General features: G+C 34.5%; 2 protein-coding genes across 3 annotated transcripts; one reads left to right on the plus strand and one right to left on the minus strand.

The window, feature by feature from the left end:
• The first annotated feature begins 200 nt into the window (after positions 1 to 200).
• LOC130711356 (auxin response factor 19-like) lies at positions 201 to 8,161 on the plus strand. Of its 2 annotated transcripts, XM_057560930.1 has the most exons (15): positions 201 to 495; positions 599 to 674; positions 775 to 1,034; positions 2,295 to 2,407; positions 2,495 to 2,590; positions 2,735 to 2,791; positions 2,922 to 3,077; positions 3,186 to 3,270; positions 3,560 to 3,650; positions 3,746 to 3,910; positions 3,987 to 4,182; positions 4,505 to 4,643; positions 4,941 to 6,856; positions 7,140 to 7,330; positions 7,423 to 8,161. In XM_057560930.1, the coding sequence occupies exons 3-15, from the start codon at positions 992 to 994 to the stop codon at positions 7,601 to 7,603; spliced, it is 3,429 nt and encodes a 1,142-aa protein (XP_057416913.1). In that variant the 5' UTR covers positions 201 to 495; positions 599 to 674; positions 775 to 991; the 3' UTR covers positions 7,604 to 8,161. The 2 variants fall into 2 exon arrangements, with proteins under 2 accessions (XP_057416913.1, XP_057416914.1); XM_057560931.1 differs by lacking the exons at positions 201 to 495; positions 599 to 674; positions 775 to 1,034; positions 2,295 to 2,407 and having other exon boundaries at positions 2,522 to 2,590; positions 2,735 to 2,795.
• A 1,240-nt stretch (positions 8,162 to 9,401) lies between these two features.
• On the minus strand, positions 9,402 to 11,471 carry LOC130711357 (20 kDa chaperonin, chloroplastic-like). The gene is made up of 5 exons (XM_057560932.1): positions 11,190 to 11,471; positions 10,507 to 10,686; positions 10,243 to 10,398; positions 9,961 to 10,038; positions 9,402 to 9,768 (listed from the first exon to the last, which is right to left on the minus strand). The coding sequence occupies exons 1-5, from the start codon at positions 11,364 to 11,366 to the stop codon at positions 9,595 to 9,597; spliced, it is 765 nt and encodes a 254-aa protein (XP_057416915.1). The 5' UTR covers positions 11,367 to 11,471; the 3' UTR covers positions 9,402 to 9,594.
• Between the last annotated feature and the right edge of the window lie 10,714 nt (positions 11,472 to 22,185).

Below are 22,185 nucleotides of genomic sequence, written 5' to 3' on the forward strand. Positions count from 1 at the left end.
AGGCAACCCAACAATAAATAAATAAATAATTAATAAAATAATGGAAAACGGATTACCCCAAATAATCTACACCCTGTTAAAGTGGAGAGCCACGTCACCGACCATAATTAAAAAAATTAAACTCCAATAATCTATGTATAAGTTCCATGTATGTACCAGATCTCCATAAACATATTTAGCAGAAAATGTAAATTCTTGTTGCATCAAACTTAAGCAATTAAGCATCATAATTAAGCTAAGTTAAGTTCCAATTAAGCATAGTAATTAAGCAAAGTTATTACAACATGTGTGTTGTGTTTTGTTTGTTTGAGGTGAGTGAGTGCTTCGGTCTATATTTCATGTCGGCTTTCTTCAGTTCACATTCACACACAAAAGAAAAGTAACAAAAGTTCTCTTGCTTTTCCTCTCTCTCTCTCTCTCTCTCTCTCTCTCTCTCTTTCAATATAGTTGCTGGAACTACAAGGTGAATTCCATAAGGCATATTTGTATCTCGGGGTGAGTTTTTCTTTTCTTCTTCTTGGCTTGTGGCCTTTGTTTTGTTGTACTTTTGTTCTGTCTTTTATTGTTTGGTGTTGTTATTGAAATGGGTCTTTGACAGATTTTAGCTTGGTGGGCACCGTCAGTTTCACTTGGTCTTGTGGTTTTGAGCTGAAAGTTTTGATTTTGGCGTTTGGGTTAGTCCAACTAGAACAGTTCCATTGTTGGGTTTTGCTCCGATTTTTGTTTGAGATTTGGCACTCACGTGACATTTGTGCTGCGTGGCTTGAATTGAAGATGTGTGTGTAGGTGTGGAGCTAGCAGCAATTAGTTGCATTTCAGGGTAAAAGGGAAAGATTTTCGTTGATAGGCTCTGTTGGAGATTCTTCAACTTGGTGTAGTGCTGCTGATACTATTGGATGATGGATTGCAGCTAGAATTGTCTTGTTGAGCTTGTTGCTAGAGAAGGCAAGGTGTTGATTTTGTTTGGGGTCATCATTTCTTGTAGGTTGAAATGAAGGCTCCATCCAATTGTTACTTGCCAAATTCTGGTGAAGGTGGGTTTTCTCAATGTTTACTGTTACTGCCTAATCATTCTCTCTCTCTCTCTCTCTCTGCTTGTGATTTTGCGATTTCATCAATCATAACTCTGCTTTGATGTTGTTGAGTTAATTTAATAGCATTTAGATAGAATGAACATGAGCATAGGGCAATTGTCATGTCCAGAAAATGGGTGGCTGTTAAATGGTTTTCTTTGATATCCTACATCTAATAATTGCCAATTTGTCTTCTGAAAAATGATGAAGAGAACGGTTTTTCATCCCCTTTTTAGCTGCTGATCTTTTACTTAATTAGAAGAGTCTCTTCAACAGTTCAACTGTTGATATCTTATTTTCACCTTGAACTGGATAGCTGCAAATCATGGCTTATTCCTTAGTCCTTATTTATTGCATATTTTCCCCTCCTCTTCTTTAAGTCACATTTTCATATCATCCAATTAATACCGAAACAGTTTTGGTGGTAAGTAAACTCACAATTTCAGCGTGCTTTGATAAATTTGGCATGTAACATTTTGGGGGGAATCAGCATAATTGGTTTGATTTTGAAAAAGTGGTAATAATATGGCAAATTGTGAAAAGGGGTTAACTGTTGCCTCTGAAGTTTCATTTCAAGATGGAAAATAAGGCATATGTTTGCCTGATAATCTCATGTGAGAATCTCATTCCTATTTACTAATCTGAATTAAACTACCTTCTCAGTATATTCTCTATGGGTAATGGGTGAAGAATAAGTAGAAGAATATGCAAGATCTGTCCCTTTGCTTATTGAACTGAAAATGCCTTTTGGCAATACCAAACATGTGATTTAGCTATTGTCGCCTGAGAAATTTCAGTCCTTTTAGAAGTTTTGTCTTCACTATGCTGTAATATTTTTTTTTGAAGTTCTGCAGCTCTTCTGAAATTGCATTCTTGAAAGAAACTTCTCTACTTCTGGACTTTATTATGCTAATATAATCTTCCCAATATTTTATATTTACCCCTCTGTCATCTTCAGTTGAAGGAAATCTTACTTTCACTTTGAAAGGAGTAGCTATTCAAAACTCATGCCTAATATGAAGTTTGTGTTTTTTTATTTTTAAAAACTTGTTTTTGCTGTGCTTTATAAGACATGGATTCTATAATTTCAGTCTTTTTCTTCTTTGTTTCCACCCGTATAGTCATGAAAAAGCATTATTAAAATATAGAAAGTTAACATTTATGCTGTGGTAGTTATATATTTTTGCTCCATTGAGTAACTTATATTTGTTTTGACAACAGGGGAAAGGAAGACCATCAATTCAGAATTATGGCATGCTTGTGCTGGACCTTTGGTTTCTTTGCCTCCTGTTGGAAGTCTTGTGGTTTACTTCCCGCAAGGACACAGTGAGCAAGTATGTTTCTTCGCCTCCTGTATGAGCGTGATATTTACTGTATTTTGATTGTTGATGGAAGTTACTTTTGATTACTAAAACTTTCAGGTTGCAGCTTCCATGCAAAAGGAGACTGACTTCATACCCAGTTACCCTAACCTTCCCTCCAAGTTGATTTGCATGCTTCACAATGTTGCGCTGCATGTACGTGCACTCCCCACTTGTTACATGGCTATTATGCAATATTGAAAACTTGTGATGTTTTTTTTTACTATTTTATGTATTATGCAGTTCTCTTATGTGGAAATGTGTACATGTATATTGATTTACTTGTGTGCTTTCTACCAGGCTGATCCTGAAACTGACGAAGTCTATGCACAAATGACCCTTCAGCCTGTAAACAAAGTAGGTTAGCTTGTTACTCTGAGACTTCGCATATTGTATTCAGAATTTACTTCCCGCCTCTTTACGAAGATCCTCTCAAGCTAATGGTGTGTAACTATATCAAAGATTGTTCCATTTGCCTTTTCTGCAGTATGATAAGGATGCAATACTGGCATCAGACATGGGTCTCAAACAAAACCGACAACCTACAGAGTTCTTTTGCAAAACTCTTACAGCTAGTGATACAAGCACTCATGGTGGATTTTCTGTGCCTCGTAGAGCAGCTGAGAAAATATTCCCCCCCTTGGTGAGTATACAACATTCTCATTGCCTTCTCTGTTGCAAGAATTGGAAGATGTTTTCGTGATGCATCCGGGTTTTCCCTATATATTCTGACCATTAGTGTGTTTGATAGGATTATTCTATGCAACCTCCCGCTCAGGAGCTTGTTGCCAAAGATTTGCACGACACTACATGGTCATTTAGACATATTTATCGGGGTATTGACACTTCTTTGTATTCTTGATTAATTGCCATCTTTTTTTATCATATAGTAAAATCATAGATTCATAGTCTAGTGTTTTCTAAACCTCCCAGACTTGTATTATCTTGTTAGTTAGCTACCTCATTTTGCTTGGACTAAAGCATGTGCCTAAAGTTCCCCTAAAGAAAAAAAAATGATATTAGAATAATCTTATTAGTGGTTTTAACCAAATTATGAATATAGAAGCTGTTTAATTGATGTTTGGAAAAATTTGAATGCTAAAATTGCTAGCACATTGGCTACAGGACAACCAAAGAGGCATCTGTTGACTACTGGTTGGAGTGTATTTGTCAGCACAAAAAGACTATTTGCTGGAGATTCTGTTCTTTTTATCAGGTAAAATATATATCTTTTTATGTGGGAATTTCAGGAATATTTTGAAACCTTGTTGCTGAATAATTTATTTAAATTCTTTTTGGGGTTATTTTTAGAGATGAAAAACAGCAACTTCTTTTAGGCATAAGGCGTGCTAATAGACAGCAACCAGCACTTTCTTCATCAGTAATATCCAGTGACAGCATGCACATTGGCATTCTTGCTGCAGCAGCTCATGCTGCTGCAAATAACAGCCCATTTACTATATTTTACAATCCAAGGTACTATTTGGCATGTAAGAATGGCATCCATTGAATATTTGTAACAGTCTCTTACAAAAATCTGCCAATTTAACAGGGCCAGCCCCTCAGAATTCGTTATTCCATTGGCCAAGTTTAACAAAGCCATGTACACTCAAGTTTCTCTAGGGATGAGATTTAGGATGATGTTCGAAACAGAGGAGTCTGGAGTACGCAGACATATGGGTACAATCACTGGGATTAGTGACTTGGATTCTGCCCGATGGAAAAGTTCACAGTGGCGCAATCTTCAGGTATTATTAAACCGCTCTTATTTTTACTTTGTAGCTTTGTGTTTTTATACTTCACCAAAAAGAAAGAGATGTATTGTTTGGATAACTGTTTGAGTATTTTCGTGGTGCTCGTAATTTCTCGAGTCACTAGTTCATTATTTAACAAAATGTTTTATGTTTCCTTAGATTTGAGTATCTTATAACATTCATTATGGACCTACGGTCTATGCCCTTCCATGAGCATGTGTCCCCCATGGTCATAGTGTGTACCTTACAGTAGTAACACCAATCTCTTTTTTGGTTTATTGAGATTTGAGGCAGTCATCTTTTGAACTATTGATAGGTTGGATGGGATGAATCAACAGCTGGTGAGCGCCCGAGCAGAGTTTCAATTTGGGAAATTGAACCAGTAGTGACTCCTTTCTATATTTGTCCACCTCCATTTTTTAGGCCTAAGTTTCCCAGACAACCAGGAATGCCAGGTAGCACGAGTCACACCTTGACTAGTTCAGTTTTCATTGAAGATTTCTTGCTTGGATATATTTTGTTTTTATGAACAATTCATTTATATCTGTTGTCAATTCTTTATATAAGTCGTCTTTTGATAAGATGCTCAGTTGTCAAGTCTTTCAATAATTCTACTTCTTAGAATCAACCTCACATGATGAGTAGAATGAAATCAAGCAGCTTTTGTGTTCCAACATTTTATTCTCATCTCCCAACCCTTGCAGGTTGTGCATGACAAGTGTGACTGATGATCCTTGTGATTGATTTTTCAGATGACGAGTCTGATATAGAAAATGCTTTTAAGAGAGCTATGCCATGGCTTGGGGATGACTTTGGCATGAAGGATGCCTCAGGTTCAATCTTCCCTGGTTTGAGTTTAGTGCAGTGGATGAGCATGCAGCAGAATAATCAGTTCTCTGCTGCTCAATCAGGATGTTTCCCACCCATGCTTTCTCCTAATACTCTGCATAGTAACCTTGGCACGGATGACCCATCCAAGCTACTCAGCTTTCAAGCTCCTGCCCTCTCTGCACCAAGTCTTCAATTTAATAAACCTAATTTACCAAACCAAATCAACCAGCTGCACCAGTCCCCAGTATCATGGCCTCAGCAGCAGCAGCAGCAGCAACAACAACAGCAGCAGCAGCAGCAGCAGCTACAGCTGCAACATCAACAGCAGCAGCAGCAGCTACAACAACAGCAACAACAACAACAGCAGCAGCAGTTACAGCAACAGCAACAACAGCAGTTACAGCAACAGCAATCACAACAGCAACAGCTACAGTCATTGTTGCAAATACCAATGAACCAGCTCCAGCAACCAAGGCAACAACAGCTGCCTGAACCCAAGAACTTGCCATTGCCGCAGCAACAATTGCCTCAGCAGCTAGGACAGCAGTCACAAAAAGCTATTATGAGTAATGGTGTAGTTGCTTCTAACCAGATTACAAATCAGCTTGTACTTCAGCAACAGCAATTGCTCTCGGGAGGTATCTCACCACAACAAAGTATTCACTCAGCTAGTAAGACTACATTCCCACTCACATCCCTACCACAAGAATCGCAATTTCTGCAACAAATCGACCAGCAAGCTAGCCTCTTACAGAGGCAGCAGCTTCCCCAACAGACACAGTTGCAACAATCTTCACTGCATTTGTTGCAACAAAACCAGCCACAGAGGGCACCACAACAGCCACCAGTGGCTACAATGTCGCAGCAAACTCCCTCAGAGCAACAGCTACACCTACAGTTACTACAGAAATTGCAGCAGCATCAGCAGCACCAACAACTTCTTTCCACATCTAGCCCGCTTTTGCAGCCTCAGCTTCTGCAACAACAAAGTACTCCCCAACAAAACCAGCAATTAACACAGCTGCCTGCATCTCAGCATCAGACTCAACAGCTTGGGAATAATGCATTTTCAACAGAGAAGGTACTCAATAGCAACAGCTTCTCTTCTTCTCTTATGCAACCACACCAGCTTCCTGTGAACCACCCCCAGAATACACAGAAATCGCTTGCAATCACTAGAGCCCCCTCTACACTTACAGATGGAGATGCCCCATCATGCTCAACCTCTCCATCTACTAATAACTGCCAGATATCTCCATCAAATCTCCTGAAAAGAAATCAACAAGTACCTGCTACATTAGGGGGTAGTTTGGTAGTGGAGTCCACTAGTAATCTGATACAGGAGCTTCAGAGTAAGTCTGACATGCAGATAAAAAATGAGTTCTCAAATGTGAAAGGGTTTGACCAGCTTAAGTATAAAGGGACAATCACTGATCAGATGGAAGCTTCTTCTTCTGGAACATCTTACTGTCTTGATCCTGGTAATGTCCAGCAGAGCTTACCACTTTCCAACTTTTGTATGGAAGGGGATGTCCAATCACACTCTAGAAGCAATCTACCATTTGACTCTAATCTTGATGGTCTAACGCCTGATCCTGTGCTTATGAGGGGGTATGATTCTCAGAAAGATCTTCAAAACATGTTGTCTAATTATGGTGGTGCCCCGAGAGACATTGAAACTGAGCTGTCAACTGCTGACATCAGCTCACAGTCGTTTGGAGTGCCAAACATGCCTTTTAATCCTGGTTGCTCAGGTGATGTTGGCATTAATGATACTGGGGTTTTAAATAATGGCTTGCGGGCTAACCAAACTCAACGAATGCGAACATATACTAAGGTTTGTCGTTCTCTGACGATTACTGATCTATTTAGAATTTTTATATTAAATGGCATGCTTTGTGTCTCAATGTTTAATGAATTGTAGGCATGTTGTGCAACTTTTAAATGAGAGTCTTTTTTCTCTTGTTTAGTCTCTAATGTTATTGTATCTTCGTAAATCAATTAGAGGTACACCATTAATGTCATTCCTGAAGCAGTGTCATCTGAGTACCTTCCTCTAATGCGTTGTGTTCTGATGTATTCTTTAGATGCTGCATTCAAATTCTATACAAATTTTGTAGGTTCAAAAGCGTGGCTCTGTTGGAAGATGTATTGATGTCACCCGCTACAAGGGCTACGACGAACTCCGGAATGATTTGGCTCGAATGTTTGGCATTGAAGGGCAGCTTGAAGATCCTCAAAGGACTGACTGGAAATTGGTATATGTAGATCATGAAAATGACATTCTTCTTGTTGGTGATGACCCTTGGGAGTAAGTGTAGTTGATTCCTTAATAGTTTCTAGGCCTGCTATTTCCGTGGTTATGGTTCCTTTTCTTGACCTTCAACTTGTTATTCCCTGCAGAGAATTTGTAAGCTGTGTCCAGAGCATAAAGATACTGTCATATACTGAGGTGCAGCAAATGAGCTTGGATGGAGATTTAGGTAACGTTCCAATCCCCAATCAAGCTTGCAGTGGCACAGACAGTGGCAATGCATGGAGGGGACCGTATGATGATAACTCTGCAGCCTCGTTTAATAGATAAACATGTCAAACACAAACAATTTGGGGCAGTCAACTTGTTCATTTGAGTGGTGGTATGAACCACCTTAACCTTTAAAACTCTTGGTTGGTGCTTCTCTATATCTCAAATGGAAAGGAGATATATTCATTACAAGTGGTAGAGTTGATGGGGTGTTGTACAAGAGGTGGACTTTCACAATTGGATCCTAGTTCTCTATCACTACCAGTTAGATGGTGAGAAGTTTAGGTCTTGATATGTACCTAGGGTGGATTCTTTAACACAATGTCACAGATCCAACCTTGGAACCAGCTTCCTAGTGGATGCTGGGTTAGGATTTTTATTTTATTAATATTGTCCAAGTTACAGCAGTATAGTTCAGCTAGTATATTATGTGAATCATTCTTATATAAGATTAACTTTACTTAACTCTGTAAATCTTGTGATGGCCAAAGTGAAATACAGAAGTGAGTTGTGTAGGTGATGACTGGTATTACTAAGAATGTATGCCAGTTCTAGCTAAGTGCCTATGTTGGCAAAAGCCCTTATGAATGAAAAGCTCTGTTCTTTTTAACCTTTTCATTTGTGTGCATATTGTGCTTAAATTTGCAAATAGCTTTGCCTAGATTACAAACTTGAGAGAAAGTTTTGACAAATAGTCTAGTGACTGCCTTCAAGTGGTGCTCGAGTGCTTGCAAGCAGTGTTGTGAAACTCGGCTCGGACCGGCCGGTCGAACCGGTTCGATCGTGACTCGGGCATGTGGCCGGTTCGAGCCGCTCATCAGATCGGGCATGCATTTGAACCGCTGAAAATCGTTCGACTCGGCCGGTTTAATGTAAAAACCGACGACTCGGTCAGTATGGTTAAACCGGATTGTAGTTGGAGCGGGACAAGATCTTAGATTTGTGAAGCAGGGCTCCATCATAGACTACATAAGAATCGAAGAAGCTTAGGAGATAAAACTCTAAGAAAAGAATGAAGTTGATAAATCTCATATGCTATTGAAAGCTACAATGGTCAAACCCAGAAAAATAAACTCTGAATTGAAGGGGTTGCGGCGCATCAGTAAGAAATAAGAAAAGGAGGATGATGGCAAGGTATTAGATAGGGTTTGTTCGAGTTGGGCCATAGTTCATATAGAGAAGATTTAATAAATATATTAATTGGACAATGAGCCCGTGTATGTTCTTTTTGTTACTGTGAACGTTTTAAGTGTTTTGTGCCATTTTCTTCTATTAATTATGTGTTTTTGGGCCACAACTTATTTTTTTGCAACTGGACCTGTGCTCATGGAGCAAACCGAAAGAGTTAATTTTTCAAAAATTGATTCACATCTCAGTGTTGGTTTTAGAAAACTATATAATAAGTTAAAGTTTATAGGATTATATATATATTAGATATTATATACAATTAACTTTCCTAATAGATTAAATAATGTTCGGTTATATTATGAATTTATAATTTTTTTTAGTGTCCACCGAGTCAAGCGGTTCAACCAATGACCCAGTGGTTCGACCAATAACTCATTGACCCAGTGGTTCGACCAATAACTCATTGACCCAGTGCCCTGACCGAGTCGATCACCGAGCCGAGTTTAATAACACTGCTTGCAAGTCATTCGGAGGAACTTCATTTAATAAGCTGGAATGATGAACCAAATACAGAACATAGCATTTGGGTATTAATTGGGTAGCCCTTAGGATTTTATTCAAACATCTTTGAACAAAAAAGTAATATTCATAAATTTTGATCAAAAAACAAAACTACAAAAGTAACATTCATACACGACTCAAAAAGTGTTAACCCATGGATTAGCCCACATGCTTGCAAAATACCCCATTAGAATTTGAAACAACAGCCGTTGACAATAAATGCAAAGCAACAGGTGCAACAACGTAATGCTTATTCTCCAAGGAACATAGTAGCTATATTTCAGGCGTCATTACAAAAATATTCATTTCCCTCAACATTTAAAAACACAAATTTAAGCTATGAAACAAAAAGTAATTTGCTCTTAAGAGAGGGTTGCCATGACATCCGAAACCCTCAAAACAATGTATTCAGAACCATCTTTGCCCTTGAAGTCATTCCCCGCGTATTTAGAGTACAGAACTGTACTCCCAGGTGTAACAGACAACGGTTTTCTGTTGCCTTCCTCATCCAGAGTACCTGGACCAGCTGCTATCACCTGAAACATCAAAAGTAAAGCAGAAAGATTATGGACTAATCTTGGAAATTGAAGGAGTTAGAGAAAATTATTTGGGCAAAGCATTGTTCCTCCACCACAAAGGTATACCAATCTAAAACAAGGAAACAACAATAGCAAGTATTAACGATATCGTTATCAAAACACGACAAGAAGAATAATGGGAAAGCTCACTGTTCCAATAGATGGTTTCTCCTTGGTTGCCTCCGTGAGCAACAAACCCCCAGCAGTTTTCTCCTCAGCTGCTGCAACCTGCAGTAAATATTTAAACAACTCAATAGCTAACACCAATATCACAGGCATGTAAGATAAGCAGAAATCATATTGCCTGTAAAATATGGCTTAAACAAATCATTAAATTGGTACAGCATCAAATATAGGATTGGAGATGATCTGATACCATTCTCCTCCTAACATCTCACATCAGATTATACAAACTCTGGAAGAATAACATACCTTTATCAAAACTCTGTCATTCAAGGGTTTAAGATCCTGGACCTCATCAGTTTCAAGGATACCAACGATGTCATCATCCTTCAGTATAAGATGCTTTGAACCATTGAACTCCACCTCAGTCCCTGCGTACTTTGAATATACAACTTTTGCCCCTGTCTGAACAATATCACATAAAGTTCAAAATTAGAGGAAAGGAAGCAACCCCTCCAAACCCCGAACTCCACCAACAAAAAAAATGAGGATAGCAAGTTAATGATTTATAACCTTCACACTAATATCAACTTTGTTGTTCCCAATTGACTTCCCTTCTCCAACAGCAACCACCTCACCTCCTTGAGGCTTTGATTGAGCAGTGCTAGGCAGTAAAATCCCACCCACAGTCTTCTCTTCTGCCTCCTTAATTTTTACCAAAACTCTATCACCGAGCGGCTTAATAGCGGTGTGCTGCATTACAAAAATTACCAATCAGGCCCATGTAGCAATATATGTGTGTCTAAAAGACACTAGAAACAGTTGCAGCAGCAGCTAGAACTAATACATCGACATGTTCAATTACAAATGTCACCGAGAAAAGAAACTTCCAAATTATATTCCCCGTCAATTTTCTCGCGAAATAATGATACAAAGTTGCATCCATCCCCTAGTGAATGAAAAATGATAGGGGTAGAAAATTGGTTCAATTAAAAAGACAAGATTTGTCACATAAATGTTGATGAGCCTTGTTCACAACACTCTAAATAATAAAGAGAACAAATGTTAAGTAAACCTGTTAAATACACAAGCACAATTAAGCTAGTCCAAAAAGAATTATGAAAATGTTAATATAGAGTTTCTACAAAACAAGTGGAATTATAACATTGTTACAAACTGGGCATGTCAAATTATTTTTGTCCCAGATGCAATCAACAAGCCATGACCCAATAATGAGTTAATTGAAAAGATTATACCTTTGGGGCGACAACAGTGGCAGCTTTGACAACCAGAGAGGGGAACCACTTCTGAGTGGGAGTGGCAATTCTGACACGCCCAACATGATGAAATTGAAGAGCTGAAGGTCGAAGCCCTTCAAGGGATGGCAAGTTCCTGGCGGAAATGGATGATGCAGTGAACTGAGAAGTCGCCATTGGAGTAGAGTGGTTGGTACCTTATCGAAATGGCGCTCTGGAAGTTGGGAGGGAAGTGTGGATAGATAAACCCTAAAATAAAGATTGGGTTTTCTTATGTGATAAAATAGACCCTTCTAGAATTCTTATTCATTTTTAATGCATTTTCAAACACACTACTAACATAGTTTTTCATTCCTTCATTTTCTACAAAAACAAACCAAGTATTAGAATTGGTAAATTTAATTAATATTTTTGTTTTTAGAGTTGATATGCTCTGTAAGTGTAAAGTAGTTTTACACTGATAACCAATTATAATATAATAGATAGAAGAATTTGTTATATTTAAGTAAAACAAAATATATTTTTTGAATTGGCACAATTCACTTTGATGTATAAACAAACTTTAAACTGACAATGCATACTCTTTTTTTTACCACTATATATATATATTTAAAATTGTATAATAATATATTGAAATCAAGTTTTTTTAAGTGCTATTAAATTTTATTTTTTTGGGGGGAAGTGCTATTAAATTTTACATCATATAAAAATGTCGGCCTATTTTTGTAAAAACAAAATGCATCATAGATTTTTTTTTTTGGTCAATAAATGCATCATATATATTAAGAGGTTTCCATATGCAACCAAAAACGTGTGGGCCTTTTTTTTGAAAAATGAGGCACCTAGTCCAGTCTGTTAAAACAAAAAAAATGTGAAGGGCCTTGATTTTTTTTTTTTAAAGTTACTCAAACCCTGAAACGATAAAACCCTTACTTTGATTTTCACTAGCGGAATTGTCCGTGCCCTGCACGGGTGACTTTTATTATTTATAATTTAAATTTTGTGTAATATTATGTTTTGTATTTTTTTAGTAAATATATTTTTTTACAACAAACATATATATTTCATTAATAAAACATAATGTCTTTAAGTACAAAATATTGGATGCAAAAAGGTGTAAACCCAATCCAAACATTATCATCATTTTTCAATTATATGTTCTTAATAGTGATAATTGTGTATTAATCTACCATAGTTTTTTACTTATAAATTTTTTATTATTTAAATATGAAAAATTTAAATATTTTAAATTATAAGACTTAAATTCACTCTAATTTTTGTATATACGTTAAATCAGTATTTTTATTTTTTAATACATATTTAATTATTAATATTTGATTGATTATTTTTCATATCAACGTTTCTATTTATAATAACAATAATAACAATATATATTTTGATTCAAAATGTTAATTTCGCAGAGAAATTAATATGTAACAACAAAATGAAACCCCACTTATAATAAAACTCAAATCAAATCATAGGAAAAAAAATCACCAAATTAAATAATCCAAAATAATAGATAATTTACGAAAATTATTTAGATCCAAAGGCTTCTCTTATTTTTGAATAAAGTCTCACGTGACTATTGCTTTTAAGTTTGAACTCGTTCCCTTTTTTTTGTCTTTGGCTCGTTGATCATACCTTTGGTAACCACCGCCTACCAGGGACGACGGAGGAAAAATCCATTTTATCAATCCAAGCAGATAAATTGAAGGATTTTTGTCTTTCCCCTTCATGATTTAAAAAGGGGTGAAACAATATATAATGATGAATCAAAAATGGAAGAATGAGTAAATAATAAGATCATGAAATACGGGTGCTCATAACCGAACCAAACCAATTAAAACTGCTCAAACCGATCAAAAAAACAAAAATCGATAACAAAAAAAACCGAAAACCGCAAAAACTGATATTTTGTAATGGATCGGTTTGGTTTTCAGTTCTCATGTTCAAAATCAAACCGATTCAAACCAAACAGAAAGTATTTATTTATTCAAACAACTTGTTAGAAATATATAATTAAAGTTAATTTTTTATGGATTTTATATATTAATATTTCCTCTAAAATAAGATGTTAATGTGAATCGAGAAAAATCATTTGGATGATTATTTTACATAAGATATTTACATTTAAAATATTGTTAATAAAGACTCGTTTAGTATGTTGTACTAGTATCTTTTACCCGTGCGTTGCACGGGGGCATTATTTTTTATTTTGTACTGTATTTTTTAATGATTTTTTTAAAATTATTTATTCGTAAGTAAAGGAGAATTTTTTTTTGTGATAATTAGATTTTTTGTCGAATTGTTAATTTATCTTTTTGATTGTGTTTTTTTTTGTCGTAGGTTTTTTTATGAGTGTATTTGATTTTTTTATTTGTGTTGTTTGTCCTTGTTTATCTAATTGATGCTTCTGATTTATTCTTTTAATGTAGCAATTTTATTTTACTTTACAGATAGAAGAAGTCTTTTTTATTTGTAAGATCTTATTTAATATTAAGTTTGTCTTTTTTAGTTTCATAACTCATATGAAATAAATAATAATATACTTATTTAAAATAATTTTTTGAAGTTAATAGTAGAAAACTATAGACTAATTAATATTAATGGACGAAGTTCAAAGAGAAATATATAAGGGAGTTTTTTTTTATTGAATGGAGGAAGTTTATTGCAGCTCAAATCATGGTGCGCAATTAGCCTTAGTTTAGCAGAGGGTGTTTCCTGGGTTTTGGTAATTGGGTCTTTAGGGAGTCTTTTGAGGATTTCTGAGGACATTTAGATAGGTTTGTATAGACTTTGGGTATCTTGGGTTGGTTGTTATATTTTTTGGGGTTCTTTTTGTATTTGCTGACTTTTGCTCCATTTGGAGGAGAGTGTATATCATGTCCATTTCCTCATAATATAGTTATTGCTTTCGAAAAAAAAAGTTAATTGTTAGTATTAATTATTACTTGATTAATTTAACAAATTTAAACTAATACAGTGTGTCTTATGGAATTCCATAAGTTTTAATGTTAATTTTTTCCTATGAAATTTCATAACTCACATAAATTCAATAATCTATGAGCTTAAATACAAATTTTGTACTTTGTTAGTATTAGATTTTACTATTCTTATCAAGAAATTAAGTATTTGTAAAAAATAAATAATTAATAGTTTTTTATTTGGTTACAAATAATTCATAATTTGTTCATATTAAACCTAATATAAAATAGGATGAAATCAAGTTAAACTCGTCTAAATAAAATTTCCACAATCTAAGTAAATTTGGACCTTCCCATTTTTTTAGAAAAAAATCAGAGAAGTAGTAAGCTATAAATACTTATTTATGGAAATCGACATCTAAAAGTTAGGTCATAAGAAAGCTTGCATATATGCAATATGAATTTTGGAGATTGTGATTATCCGTGACTATTGAGGAGAACGATGCAAGAGTAAAATAATGACGAATAGAAAAAAATAGTAAAAATCAACATAGTATTAGGGCAATTCATTTAAGGATGCAATGTTAGAGGTTAAGTCATATGGATTATTGTTGTTTAGAAGATGCAATTAGTTGTCTTGTGGTATTATATGTCCTTTCTTTTAATAAATAAATTAGCACTATAAACATTGATTTCTTCAGAGATGATCGACTACATGAAAATGATGTCAACTATATTAAATAGCACAAAATCATATTTTGCAGTAAGATTAGTGTCACTTGTAGCCTCTTCAGTTTTTGAGATGCCTATTTAAGTAATTTTGTATTTGTGCTTTGTGACTCTAAATTTCCTAGCAGATGCTTGAACCATAAAATTCTGAATCGCAGGATTTTCAAAATGAAAAACTACAATTTTAAAAATTCACGTTTGTTATGGTAACAATAAAAAGTTTGAATTAGGTACCATGAAAGTGGTGAAAACAAAGAAATCAAAATACCTATTCAATGATTAAGAGCAGTTCAATACTATTAACAATTTGAGGTTTTTTTAAATCTCCTGTTTCCCACACATGGAGCACACGAACTTTAATCTTCCATTCGATCTTTCCTACAAAAATATTCGGTACCTTGTGCAAAGTTTAAGTCATCCTACATAACAAAAAGTTGAGCAAATCAAAGAGAACATAATTTTTTAGGTGTTTCAATTTTACATGATGGAATCAAGTTGAAGATCATCATGAAATAAAAAAGCATGTTATAACACAAGTAAACATTTTAGGACAGTACATCAATAGTTAGTCGTTGGATATATGTTCTTCGTAAAATGTCTTGAATCTTGAGCCTTTTAGAAAATAAAAGCAAATACCTCAACAAAGCATATGTGACACATGTTGAATGAGTATTGACACTTATTTATATAATTGTAGGTATAAAGGTTAGTGATATTTGTTTTTTCTTTTGGTGAGATCTTATTTAGTATTCAGATACATTTTTGAATTTCATAACTTATATAAAATAAATAATAATAAATTTATTTATAATAATTTTGAATTAATAGTAGAAGTCTACAGAATGACATTGAAGAAGGAAGTTCACAATGAAGGGATATGAGTTTTTTTTTAAGTTTATTATTAATATTAATTATTGGCTGATTAATATTTCAACAATTCTAAACCAATAATTTGTGTCTTATGGAATTCACAACTAATATCATATTTAATATTAATTTTGACCCATGACATTCCATAACTCATATAAATTAAATAATAATAAATTTATTTAAAATAATTTTTAGCTTAATAGTATAAAGTTATATACTAACATTGATGAAGGAAGTTCAAGGGGAATATTGAACGACTAAGATTAAAAGTCTGCTGAATATCCAACGGTCCTGAAAACTCACATATGAAATAATATGTATAAAATTGTAAATACCCCCTTGTTCATACTACCCTTCCGATAAGTTGAATTGTTTTGAAAAAAAAAACATTTTTTTTGCATATTGAACTCGAAGTGTCATGCTATTACTACTTAATATTCATACGGCGCATGCATGGTCTTTCATTTTTTCTCGAAAAAAAAAGAATCATTGGCACCAAGAGTGAGTGAATGCGAGGCATTTGGTAATCTTTCTGCATGCCAAAATAAAAGATCCCATTGAAGCGGTTAATCTCATGCATACTGTATGTACATCCGACTATACAAATTGCATAATATCATAAATAGCTATTCCGGAGATTACCCATCTTTCGAAAGAGTTAATAAATAGATACAAATGAAACTTTTCTAACTTTCCCCACTCGCTTCAAATTGTCAGTGTATCTTTTATAAGCAAAAAAAAACCATGAAGAACAACCCATTCATAAGCAATTTAATTTTTAAAAAATTCAAAATTTAAACATAGTATCCAGCTATGGGTTCAAATATTATTTGATGAACTCACCAACTAAAAGAAAATGACTCAACAGATATCCCATAAAATTGTTGCACAAAAACGACCGTAACTATCCTCAAGCAATTTTTTTCTTAAAACACAATTGTGAATTGAGCTTTTTTCTCCCACCTGGGATTACAAGGATCCTTCTTTGAAAAATACTTCTTTCACCTACAATATCATAATCTCACATCCAATTTAAGAAATAACTCATAATTAATTAAACCAATCTGAATAAAACAAAAATGAAAGAAAATCATCATCACTTAAAAATATGAATAAAACAAAAAATGAAACCAAAGAAATAACATTGACATTATCACAGCCTCCCAAGAGAAGAAGACCTTGAGGGAAAACATATTATTGAGTTAGGAAATTGAAAATAATCAAATGACTAAAGCAAAGTGGCTGAGTCATACCTTCATGTCGAAATCGACTCAAATTTGCGGAGGGCTGGTAGAATTGTGTTTCTCTATTGTGTGTGTGCTTTGATGTGAGGAAAGCTTGTTGAAGAGATTTTATAGGGTGATAGTTGAAGTTGAAGAGGTAGGTGATAAATGATCAGGTGGAACTTGAGAAGGTAGAAAAGGAAGAAATAATGTCAACCTATTTGATCTTAGGAATGCCCATTAAAAACAAAGTAAATTTGTTGGATGGTGGAAAGATTGTTGAAGCCCAAAAGGTTCATGAGAATGTGTAACTGTTGAATGTGGAAGAGGAAGAGGCTAGGAAGAGGAATTAAACGATCAAGATTGAAAGTAATAGATGGCCAAGATTTCATCTTTGATTATTATACTGAGATTTACTGAAATATCCATGAGTAAACTCTAGTTTATGTACAATGATTTATTGAATTCCTGTTTTACCCTCCAAGTTGCCAAAACTTTCCCTTTATATATAGTATAGATAGATAGATAGATAGATAGATAGATTAAACATGATGTTATAAACTTATACAATACATTATGAGTTTATCCATTGTTTGGTGCTAATATTGTATTGTATAGACTTATCCAACAGTCTACTCGTATATATTAAAATGATGGATTATTTAATCCACCATACAGATGAATGAAATATTGTGACATATAACCTACTTGCCACCACCACCTCTCCACCATTGTCACTACAACCGGTATCGATGTCATTGTCATCGCCATCGCTGTTTCTCCACCACCTCCACCACCACATGAACCACCGCCAACTCCACTCCCATAATCACCACCATCCATTGCCATCGACACCTAACTGTTGAATGTGGAAGAGGAAGAGGCTAGGAAGAGGAATTAAACGATCAAGATTGAAAGTAATAGATGGCCAAGATTTCATCTTTGATTATTATACTGAGATTTACTGAAATATCCATGAGTAAACTCTAGTTTATGTACAATGATTTATTGAATTCCTGTTTTACCCTCCAAGTTGCCAAAACTTTCCCTTTATATATAGTATAGATAGATAGATTAAACATGATGTTATAAACTTATACAATACATTATGAGTTTATCCATTGTTTGGTGCTAATATTGTATTGTATAGACTTATCCAACAATCTACTCGTATATATTAAAATGATGGATTATTTAATCCACCATACAGATGAATGAAATATTGTGACATATAACCTACTTGCCACCACCACCTCTCCACCATTGTCACTACAACCGGTATCGATGTCATTGTCATCACCATCGTTGTTTCTCCACCACCTCCACCACCACATGAACCACCGCCAACTCCACTCCCATAATCACCACCATCCATTGCCATCGGCACCACCCTGCAACACTGGCACCACCACACTCTCCACCTCCTCCACTACTACCATCGTCATTACCACTACCACCGCCCTTCGCAACTACCATCGTCGTTGTCGTCATTGTCACCGTCATTGTCACAACTACCGCCCTACAACACTACCATCACAACCACCATTATCGTCACCTCCACCACCACCACCCTACCTCCACCATTCTACCACCACCACCACCACCACTACCACCACTACCACAACCCCCACCCTTAGACATCGCCGCCGCCATTATAACTTCCCTTCAGCACTGCCACTACCGCTCTTATACTATACTGCCACTACCATGAGCACAACCAACTCCCTAACCACCTTTCACCATGGAATATACCCTTCAAATTATAAGTTACATAATTTTGAATTTTAAGCATAATAATAATAATAATAATAATAATAATAATAATATTATTATTATTATTATTATTATTGTAATTCAAATTTTATTATGTATAAAAAAATCAATAGATGAACTCTTTTTTAATGGAAGTAAACTGAATCAACATGGTGGTGACTCATTAAATGGGATAGAGGAAGAATAAATTTTTTTTATGTGTAGCATTAAATTTTCAAATTAAGTATTGCTTATGAGTTGAAGAAGTATAAAACCATCAAATCAAATTTCAGCATAAAAGAGGTCTCTTTTTTGTTTTCCTTAATTATATTTTCAATTGACAATAAAATAAATTGGGATATCAAATAAGAGAGAGACAAAAGGCAACTCAAATACAAAAGAGACTGCATTACACACAACAGAAAAATTTAACTATAGAGTTACCTTCATGATGATAATATGAACCTAGAGAAAGAAGAAACCGTGAGATGCAAAAACTGGAAAACCAATATTAAATAGAATTTTAAAAAATAAAATAAAAGAGTAAACATTTCATCCTTGCAGGGTGAAGATTCATATTCATTGCGAGAAAAAGAAAAACCTCGAAGATTTGAAGGAGATTGTAGTCTTTTTTTCGAAAGTTAAATAGATAGATATAAATATGATAAATGTTGAGAAACAACCTCTCTCAACATGGGTAAAGTCACCTGGTCTGCAAATATACCAGACAAAAACTCAGCTCCAAAACCTCTCAAACAACCTCTAAAAAACCTCCGAAACAACTTCTAAAAAAACCCCAAAAAACCTCTAAAAACATCTAATAAATGAGAGAAAACCTTAATCTGATCATGAGTGAGAGAAATAGAGAAATGAATGATTAAAAGGAAAAGTTAAAAAGAAGAAGAAAAAGAGAGACACACCTTAAGAAAAAACGTTTCTGGCATATGATGGATTATGCCAGAAACGTGGGCATAATTTTTTTTTTGAAGTGCTATTAAATTTTATTTGTTTGGGGGGAAGTGCTATTAAATTTTACATCATATAAAAAATGTGGGCCTATTTTTGTAAAAACAAAATGCATCATAGATTTTTTTTTGTCAATAAATGCATCATATATCTTAAGAGGTTTCCATATGCAACCAAAAAAGTGTGGGCTTTTTTTTAAAATGAGGCACCTAATCCAGTCTGTTAAAACAAAAATAATGTGAAGGGCCTTGATTTTTTTTAAGTTACCCAAACCTTACTTAAAAAAAAAAGTTACCCAAACCCTGAAACCGTAAAACCCTTACTTTGATTTTCATTTCCCTTACTCCCTCTTCCTTTTCACTCTCTAACTATCTCCTAAACAGCTAAATTACTTCTTCCTCCCATTCCATAATGTTTTCCCTCTGGATTAGTGCTCATGACCACACAGAGCCTACACTTAATTGTCCGTCATTCCTACATGGTAACTTAAGTGGTGAAGTGCATAAACATAGAAGAGAACACTTAAGACTCTACGATCTAGCGTAAGAGCAAGTACGCTAGCTCGTAGGTACTATATATCGCTACCACCACCATAGAAGAGTTATACTAAACATATAGAATGATTAATTGGACTTTGTTTGATTAATTAACAAGTTGATGGCCGTGAGAATCGTGAACTTATTCTCGCTCCTAATTACCATCATCACTACTCGCCGCTAGGGATGTCAATGGGCATCGGACCATTGAGTACCCGCTAAAAATAAATGAGTAGGTAAAAACCCGCTAGATGAGTATGAAGTTGGGTATGAGTAATTACCCGCAAAAAAAAGTGGGTATAGGTGTGAGTATGAGCCGTATAGTACCCAACTCGCCCCATACACCACACAATTTATTAATTATTTTTAATATATATACACACACTTGGAAGTATATATATATATATATATATATATATTTATTAACAAACTTAATTAACGTAATAACTTTCTAACTTACAATTTTAAAAATGAATGATTTTACTTGTTAAATATTTGGATAGATTTTTGAAATTAATGCTATAGTAGTTATATTATTTTATGTAGGAAAATGAAAATTGTATTTTCATTAACTAAATTGCGAGTAATGGGTACGAGTACGAACATATAAATATTTAGATGGTATGGGGACAGGCATTTAAGTTGCTACCCACGCGGGTATGTGAACGAGTACGAGTAACTTTTGAAAACGAGAGTACAGGATGGATACTATAATACCCTACCTAAACCCTACCCATTGCCATCCCTACTCACCGCTCTATAGAGCATCCTGAACCTATGCCGGATGTCTGCTTGAAGAAGGCGTAGAGTAGCAAATCCTGGCTGCCCTCATACAAAGATCAAAGGCAACAACAATTAAATATATAAACTATTGATTGCATTTCATTTGTTGAACATTTAAATATATAAATTTTATGGATTCGCAGAATTTATTGCGAATTTCACGTAGTGTCACTATCCCCTTTGACCTTGAAGCTGTCAATTCTGTGCAGGCGATAATTTTCAAAAAATATTGTGAATTCAAAGTGTTTGTCAGCAAAGATTCTCTACAATTCGCTAAAAAACTTGCGAATTCAAGGTACTCATCCACGTCATATCCTACATGTCCAAAACTACCTCATTTCGCTAAATAAATTTTTTTCACCCATTTTTACTAATTAATTTTTTTCAACATTAGTCGGAAAAAAATCCAGAAAATCCCTAAAATCCAAAATAGATGTAGATGAAGCAATTTCCTGTTTTAAACTCTCAAACAGGCAACCTGATAAGGACCTGAAATCCAAATTTAGAAAAAGATGGACCAAATTATGACAATGGGGACATGAACTATACACACGGCTTGCTTTTTAGCTCATGCATGACGTAAAAGTCCCACATGGCATGGACATTCGATCACCTTCATAACAATAGGGTCAGTTTAATTCAACATGTATTTTTGGATAAGGAAAAAGTTATATTCACACCCCATTCTCACATTAAAAAACAAGGTGACCCCTAATGTGGACCACTTAAAGTGGTCTAATTTTAGATCACTTTTTTTAACCTACAATAATATGTCATCACATCTTTTTTTAAAGATATTTAATATATGACAAATTTTTAATGATATTTTTTCTTAAAAAATATAATGTGTTGACCTGCTATACTCAGTCAAAGTAGGTGGTGTAAAATTACACCACCTAAAAATGGAGCATATTAGGTTCTCCCACCCAAAAAACAAATGATAAATTAAATATCATTGAAAAGAAAAGAGATAAATATAGAAATTGTGTTAGGATAAAAGAAAGAGTTAGGTGTGAATAAATAAAAACATCTTAATAATACACATTAATAAATTAGTATAGTGAATTTTTTTTAACGAATGTCGTTATTCGTTCAGAAAACAGTTATATACTATAGACTAATATTTTCCCATAAAAAACTAGGATAAAATAAATAATTTAGTCAAATGTAATTTGTCAATTGAACTTCTTTTTCCAATATAATAATAATT

Source organism: Lotus japonicus, chromosome 4 (genome assembly GCF_012489685.1).
Source record: "Lotus japonicus ecotype B-129 chromosome 4, LjGifu_v1.2".
NCBI classification, from domain to species: domain Eukaryota; kingdom Viridiplantae; phylum Streptophyta; class Magnoliopsida; order Fabales; family Fabaceae; genus Lotus; species Lotus japonicus.

Excerpts from the sequence above, each read along its gene's own strand:
- LOC130711357 (XM_057560932.1), bottom strand. The coding sequence starts at position 11,366 with ATGGCGACTTCTCAGTTCACTGCATCATCCATTTCCGCCAGGAACTTG. Across the intron at positions 10,687-11,189 it reads CCACTGTTGTCGCCCCAAAG|CACACCGCTATTAAGCCGCT; the intron begins GTATAATCTTTT and ends TTTGTAATGCAG. Across the intron at positions 9,769-9,960 it reads AGAAACCATCTATTGGAACA|GTGATAGCAGCTGGTCCAGG; the intron begins GTGAGCTTTCCC and ends TTGATGTTTCAG.
- LOC130711356 (XM_057560930.1), top strand. The coding sequence starts at position 992 with ATGAAGGCTCCATCCAATTGTTACTTGCCAAATTCTGGTGAAG. Across the intron at positions 2,591-2,734 it reads TTCACAATGTTGCGCTGCAT|GCTGATCCTGAAACTGACGA; the intron begins GTACGTGCACTC and ends GCTTTCTACCAG. Across the intron at positions 4,644-4,940 it reads CAGACAACCAGGAATGCCAG|ATGACGAGTCTGATATAGAA; the intron begins GTAGCACGAGTC and ends TTGATTTTTCAG.